The sequence below is a fragment of the Lipotes vexillifer genome, unplaced genomic scaffold (genome assembly GCF_000442215.2).
Source record: "Lipotes vexillifer unplaced genomic scaffold, Lipotes_vexillifer_v1.1 scaffold598, whole genome shotgun sequence".
In the NCBI taxonomy this organism is placed as follows: Eukaryota; Metazoa; Chordata; class Mammalia; order Artiodactyla; family Lipotidae; genus Lipotes; species Lipotes vexillifer.
The window spans coordinates 494,355-502,302 of NW_006777514.1; the positions used below are offsets into that span (position 1 = coordinate 494,355).

A 7,948-nucleotide genomic window follows, 5' to 3' on the forward strand; every position below is an offset into this window, starting at 1 on the left:
TCACATGCCTCAGTGCTAAGAGGCACAGGCAATGCTGTGTGAGTTCAGAAGGAGACATTACAGATAGCATATCTGAAAAGCCTTCATGGAGGAAGATGCTTTCAGCTGGGTTTTAAATGATAGAGGAGGATAATACTAATATTTGTAGAGGATTTTGTAGTTTACAGAGCCCCTTCTCCTCATTTTATTATTTGGTTCTCACAGCTGTCCAGTGGCATTAATAGGGTGGCACAGAAACGGGGAAGTGTGTGGATGACGAAACTAATCGAAGAGTTTAGTTTCTGTGGGGTTGGGGGGTGGGTTTGCTATAGACCCTACAGGGACTGAATGCTACTCTAAAAATGGAAATGTCAGTCCATAAATATACTGGAATTGTTAAAGCCTTTCAGGTAAGAAAGTAGCCTGTTCCCTTTTGTGATGATCCTGAAATTTTTAAACCTCAGCAACTGTGAGTACATTATAATTTCATGAGAAAAGAGAGGATGTAGATAGAACATTGGACAAAGAGAATGAATTGTTTTGAAGCAGTGGATTTGAATTTGCTATATCTGGAAAATCTAGGTAGGTTTTATAACTGACAATTATAGAAATAAGAAATTTGAATTCAGAAAAGGATTCCAAGCTGGAAATGGTGGATTTATAGGAGACTAAATCAGTGGAATATATCTGATCTCATTCATTCTGCAAACATTTATTCAAAGGTCACTGTATGTCAACTCCTATGTTAACCACAGAAGGATATGAAAAATGAGATACTGTCCCTGTGATTTAGGAATTCCAAGTCAAGAAGTAGGGGCGTAGACAATTATAAAACAATATTACATGCTTTTTAGAAATAAGTATAAATTATTCTCAGTGGAAAGAATAGAGAATGTTTTAAACTTTACCCTAAGGTAGGGGCCAGAATGAATCAGAAAAACTTTCAAGGCAGAATTGATTCTCAAAGAATGAATAGGAGATGGATAGGAATTTACCAGCGAGGTAAAGTGGTATGCAGTTAAGGTCTGCTTGTGGAACTGTAAGTAAGGGTTGCATAGCACATAAGGAACTAAGAGGACATGAGGCTGGCAAGGTAGTGTTCCTCCCTGTCATCTGTAATATACCATATGCAGGCAATATGATACACAGACACAACTGTTAAAGACATATTATTATTTTATCTCTTTCTATTCAAACAAGCATTTAGATCATTCTAGAGGCATTAATTATAACTTGAATTAAGGTGGATAGACAACAAATTCCCAACTAAAAGCTGATGCAGTTATCTTTGAGTCATGAGTAAAAGTTTCAAAACTTGAATACTTTTCAGATAACTTCCAGTAGGTTCATTATTCTGATACCTTATTAGGTTTGGAAAGTTTATAATTGCCTTCGTCATGTGGATTACACTTCTCCCCTTATTTGGATAATGTTACTTAATAAGTACAATAAGTAATATTTAGTGCAGCTTTATGAAAGAGTTTCCATAAGCAGTTCTTTTTGTTTTTACTTTAGTATTTTTTTAACATCAAAAACTGATAACTGGGCTTCCCTGGTGGCGCAGTGGTTGAGAGTCCACCTGCTGATGCAGGGGACACGGGTTCGTGCCCCGGTCCGGGAAGATCCCACATGCCGCGGAGCGGCTGGGCCCGTGAGCCATGGCCACTGAGCCTGCGCGTCTGGAGCCTGTGCTCCACAACAGGAGAGGCCACAACAGTGAGAGGCCCGCGTACCGCAAAAACAAAAACAAAAACAAAACAAAAAAATTGGTAACTGTGTTTGTAAATACATATAATTTAACCCTTCTGCCACAGAATGTAAGATTGGTACCTTAAAACAGGGGCCTAGATATGTAAGAAACTTGAATCACCATAAGTTCATGAAGCATTTTATATTTTAATAACCATAAAGTTATGAAGCATTTTGTATTATGGTCAGTAGGGCTTGCCAGACTTGAAAATTAAATAAATTGGAAGCTAAAATACTATCTTTTCCAGGTTATTCTCAAGTTTAAAAAGATTTATTTATATATTAAAAAGTAGTTAAACATGGCTACCCATTGAAGAAAATTGCACATTTAGAATACTGTGTTTATTTAGCTTTCATTTCAGAGTCGTATTGGGTTGGCCAGAAAGTTTGTTCGAGTTTTTCCATACGATGCTATGGAACGTTTTGGCCAACCCAGTATTTTAAAAGGATAAACTAGTAAGTGTTAATAATTTTTTTTAAGAAGTAGCAGTAATATTTTTCTTTTTACAGGTTGAAGAAGAAGGCTTACAAATTTGTGTTGAAATATGTGGTTGTGCTCTACAGCTAGACCTTCATGATGATCCCAAAACTAAATGTCTAATTTATAAAACAATTGCACATTTTTTGCCAAATGATTTGGAGATTCTCAGGATTTGTGCACTCTCAATATTTTTTCTTGAGCGCTCCTTGGAAGCTTATCATACTGTTGAAGAGCTTTACAAACGTCCAGATGAAGAATATAATGAAGGCACAAGTAGTGTTCAAAATCGTGTTCGTTTTGAATTACTTCCAATTTTGAAAAAGGGATTGTTTTTTGATCCTGAATTCTGGAACTTCATAATGATTAAGAAAAACTGTGTAGCGTTACTGAGTGATAAATCAGCAGTTAGATTTCTAAATGAAAGTACACTGGAAAATTCTACAGGTAATGTAAAAAAGGCAGTGGAACAGCAAGGTTTAGATGAAGGACTTGACTCTCTTACAGATCAGAGCACTGGAGAGCTTGATCCTGATGATATATCTGGAGTGCAACCAAAAAGTCATATTAATGCAAAGAAAAACCTCACAGCTCTTAATGCTTCCAGAGTAGATCACAATGTCCCAAGGCATCGGTGTATGTTATGTAACAAGGAATTTCTAGGTGGTCACATTGTAAGGCATGCCCAGGCTCATCAGAAAAAGGGCAGTTTTTCATGTGTGATATGTGGTAGAAAATTTAGAAACAGAGGACTTATGCAGAAGCATTTAAAGAATCATGTTAAGAAAATACAGAGACAGCAACTTGCTGCAGCTCAACAGGAGGATCAGGAAAATCCTGCTTTGGAAGAAATAAATTGTTCTGATAATTTCATTTCATTTGAAAATGGGAAGTCTGATAATAAGGATTTGGAAGTAGAGACTATTACCCATTCCAGTGATGGAAACAAAGATGTCATCCCTTCACATGTGGGTGAATTCATTGAAATTCCCGGAACTGTATCAGAAGATGTTATTGAAAATATTACTGAAAATGGCAATCCTGATACTTCTTTAAATAATGTCTCAGAGCCATTACCTGTATGTGTGGATGACTATGAGGAGGAAGAAGACGAAGAAGGTGATTATGAAGAAGATGATTACGACCTGAATCAGGAAACTTCAGTACTTCATAAAATCAATGGAACCGTGTGCCATCCAAAAGACATCTATGCGACAGATCAAGAAGGAAACTTTAAATGCCCCGCTCTTGGCTGTGTCAGGATATTTAAAAGAATTGGATTTCTAAATAAGCATGCAAGGACTGTACATCCAACTGATTTAAATGTGCGGCAAACAGTAATGAAGTGGAGCAAAGGAAAATGCAAATTTTGTCAAAGGCAGTTTGAAGATTCTCAACATTTTATAGATCACCTTAATAGACACAGCTATCCAAATGTGTACTTTTGTTTGCATTTTAATTGCAATGAGTCATTTAAGCTGCCAATCCAACTTGCTCAGCACACAAAAAGTCACAGGATATTTCAGGCTCAGTGTAGTTTTCCAGAATGCCATGAGCTTTTTGAAGATCTTCCTCTGCTATATGAACATGAAGCTCAGCACTATTTAAGTAAAACACCAGAATCATCTGCACAACCAAGTGAAGCAATTCTTTGGGATGTTCTTACAGACTCAAAATCTAATCATCAGGAAAAAGACTCATCTAGTAATGAGAAACAAACTGTTAGTCTATCAGTTTCTACTAGCAAATCAAGGAAAGATCCTACAGAACCAAAGACATGTATAGAAAGTATGGAAAAGAAAACAGACCGTTTAGTTCAGAATGGAAATGAACATTCTGATCACACTGTTTCTGATATAAGCTTGACAGACCAAAAGATGCCTGACATAGAGCCAAATTCTGAAAATAATTGTATTAGTGATTTAGTCAATGGACACAGTGGAATAGAGCAAACACCTTTAGTTTCCTCAGATCCTGCTTTGAAAATTGATACAAGTAGAATCAGGACAGAAAACGGTTCCATTTTACCTAGTGTTGTACCACAAGAACACAGTACCCTGTCAGTACCTCAGGCACCTTCCAAACCAAATCAGACGAGTGAACATACTTCATATGGCTTAATTTTAACAAAGCCGTATGTCAGACCATTGCCTCCCAGTTACCTTGATGAACGGTACCTTAGTATGCCAAAACGCAGAAAATTTCTGACTGATAGGGTAGATGCCTGTTCTGATCAAGATAACGTTTGTAAAAAATCAGTGAAAAGATTAAGATGTGGCAAATGCCTGACCACCTACTGTAATGCAGAAGCACTTGAGGCTCACCTTGCACAAAAGAAATGTCAGACACTCTTTGGATTTGATTCAGATGATGAAAGTAAGTCTTCTGTCTTCTCAGCAGGTATATCTGTAGAAATAGAAAATGCCATAGATCTTTGTAAGGTTAAAAAAATTAACATTTATATAACACAGGTAATAAAGCACTACCCCCATACATTATTTCCTTTAATCCATACAACCACCATGAGGTGCTATCACTATTCCTGTTTTATAGATCAAGCAACTGACATTCACAAGTAATTTGCATAGGCATAATACACCTGTGAACTTGTGGAAGCCAGAACTTGAACACAGTTTTTTCATACTTTTGGATCATACTCTTTAACGGTATCTGAGGCTTTTCTTCATTCCAAGTTTTATGTAATAAGAGATCTAAAAACAAAGTAATTATGATGGAAATGTTTTTCATCTGCATGCCAGAAATGTAAACCAAGTTGAGCCTCTATTACAAAAACAAAAATAAGAAAGAACCAGAAAATAATTGAAAAATAAAACTGAGCAAAAGAAGAGCTTGCCTTTCTACTAATATTAATATTCTTTAAATGAGTAAGGGTAAAAATAAACAGGAAATCTAACTTAGAATACTAGATGAACATCTATAAATATGAATTAACAGACGTGTTCTGTTTTACAGGTGCCTGATAAAAATGTTTCAGAACGATCTGTCGATCAAGCAGTAGTGTGCAAAAAGCACTACAAGAAAATGCATCATCAGTTTGCTATTTCCCTGATGGCCTTAATTTTAGAGCGGTCTTGGATTACTAAAGATAAAGACAAAGCACATTTTCTAGAATGAACCCACAGAGGAGATGTGCTGGTTTAGACTCCAAAAGGGTTATTACAAAACTCCCAAAGTACCAGTTATCGAGAAAAACCACATTTTTTTAAAGAAGTCGATGATGATTAATAGCAGCATGTTCAGTTTCGCTTATGTGAGAAACATATGCAGGCAACTAGTCAAAAAGAATAACCAGCTATGGCCTTACAGAAAGGGAAAAACCCATTATAAAAAGGGGGGGGTGGTTTACAATAAACAACTTAAAAGTATTCCACAAATAGGGTTTGTTTTCTTGTCATGCCTAATCAGATTATGTCCTCCTTTCTGGTCAAACATGCTTTAAGGAACCATTTCTGTTTGGTTTATTATTACTTAGAAACTGATTCATAAGATAAAAGTAAAACGATTTATCACCATACTAGCTATAAAAGATTGTACCTTGTTTCCAGATGATTGATTAGGTCAAAGTTCAATGACATACCAGCATTTAAAATTTACAAACAAAAGAAGACAAAACAACAGTGCTTTGCTAATAAGCTCTTGACAGAACCTTCCACTTTCCATTTTTATAATACCAATGAGTTATATTTAAAAGGCAGCAGCGCTAATAGAAAACTTATTATCAGTAACTCTGGGAAGAGATGGGAGGATCTAAGACCATTAAAGGCTATCTTCATTGAAAGAAAACACTGAATTGCAAATTCTTCAATGTGAATAATGGTATAAGCACACTGGGATATTTCTGTTTGTATATAGTGTTAGGACATTGCTTGATGATTCATAGTAAGGTCCTTTAGACATTAATGTGAGTTATCTAAGTACAGTCCTATAAAAATAACTGACTATAAAAAAAAATTTGCAGCTAAGAATCCGGTCAAGAATTCATTGGTTTTATTCAATTAGGAGAGTTAATTCTAAAATAAGCCATATTACTTATGCTTTCTTATTTATTTCTGATGAATTTGAATTCTGATGAATTTGGTCTGAATAGTAATTTTTATATATAAAAAGAAATATTTACACAAAAATTTGCACAGCAAGAACACAGTAAGATATATTGATGCATTTATTTTCTTTGATGACCAGTAATTTTCCTAAGGAAGATTTTAACTTAATAGTCAATAAATCGTTAAAACAAAAAGGTTTTTAAAAATACCCTCTCAGATGTGTTCCACTTGTATAGTCTTTAAAAGAGGAAGCTTAAAGACTTCTTTTACCTAACAGTGTGTTAATCTATAGCAGGGGTAAAATGAACAAAAATGCAAAGGCAAATTCTTCAAAAACAGAGCTATTAATGTACCAATGTCAACCAGATATTCCAGTTATTCCAACTGATACATTCTTGTTCAAAGTATATAATCTCATCAGACCCTACTATTATAAATTTCTGGATATTAAAGCTTCTTGAATGAAGTCACTAAGGAAGTGTGACTTTTCTTCCAGGGTAGCATCCAGGCTTTATTAAATTAGGATTTCCAGGTCATGATAAATCAGATATCTAAAAAACTACCCAATTTTATTAGTTTATTTATCATAGGCATTCACTACTATGCAATTGATAGTCATAAGTCCGTATCAATCAAATCAGGTTTTTGTTTTGTTATGTAGCCTACATTAGGCTGTGGAATTTACATTTAAAAACATAAGTAACTCGATAAGGTTTTTAAATCCTTTAAGGTCAACTAAAGAAAAAAATGTTTTCCATACTTCCTGATACTAAAAATATAATACTTGAGTTCTTTTTCAGTTCAGTCTAAAATACATCATGTAATAAAAAGTATTTGGAAACTAGTTCATATGGACAATGAAGTTATTTTGAAATAGTTCTGCTTTGTACATTTTCCAGATGTTTAAAATCACAGCTTAACATTTTATCACATTTTTAACTTTTTATTTTTTATAAGTTGTAACTATTGACATAAATCCATGTCTGCAAATTATTTTCATTCATTTTGCAGTTCATACCAAGATGTTTTAAACATATTCCACTTGTTATTTTTTTGTCTTTGAGGTATTATTTCTACTTTTGTGTTGGTAAGGGAAAACTTTCTGAAAGACTGAGATCAAATTGGTTTATACATAACTAGATCAAGGAATGTTTTATAAAATTCTATTTGACCACATTGTTCTAACCTCTTTATATACTTATCAAATAATTGCTGTTGAAAGAATGTGTACATTTTCTTATGTATGCCTTATAAAACATAAACTACATCATTTTGCTTTTACGGGGTGCATAAACTTCCAACAGTTCCAATGTGGAATTCAGAAGACAAAGGAAGCTTTCTTCTTATTCCTCAAATTCTTCTCTTTTTCTTTTCTACTCCTCCTATTTTAAGGATGTGTTTATCTTACATGGACCAAGTTTCCATCCTTCATTTTCAAATAAAAATTTTCTTTGAAATATTAACTTTCTGCTATGTTTCAGTAAGGTCAAAAAAATAGCAAATCTGAATTTTTGCTGCTCAGATATTATGGAGAAGATAGAAAAGGAGAACCTTCGTGGACAGGGGCACTGGTACTTTGGGCTTCAGTCATATTCTTTTTTTTTTTTTTTTTTTAAACCACCAATTATATAATGAAAACATAACATTGAACTTGTGATTCTTTTCAAATCACACTTGA

At 34.3% G+C, this 7,948-nt stretch overlaps 1 protein-coding gene across 1 annotated transcript; it reads left to right on the forward strand.

The window, feature by feature from the left end:
- Nucleotides 1–2,658: 2,658 nt before the first annotated feature.
- On the forward strand, nt 2,659–5,341 carry ZNF654 (zinc finger protein 654). Its single transcript, XM_007451165.1, has 2 exons — nt 2,659–4,677; nt 5,180–5,341. Exons 1-2 carry the CDS (start codon nt 2,845–2,847, stop codon nt 5,339–5,341), a joined length of 1,995 nt encoding a protein of 664 aa, XP_007451227.1. The 5' UTR covers nt 2,659–2,844.
- Nucleotides 5,342–7,948: the final 2,607 nt, after the last annotated feature.

Excerpts from the sequence above, each read along its gene's own strand:
- ZNF654 (XM_007451165.1), top strand. The coding sequence starts at position 2,845 with ATGTTATGTAACAAGGAATTTCTAGGTGGTCACATTGTAAGGCATGCC. Across the intron at positions 4,678-5,179 it reads TTAACATTTATATAACACAG|GTGCCTGATAAAAATGTTTC; the intron begins GTAATAAAGCAC and ends TCTGTTTTACAG.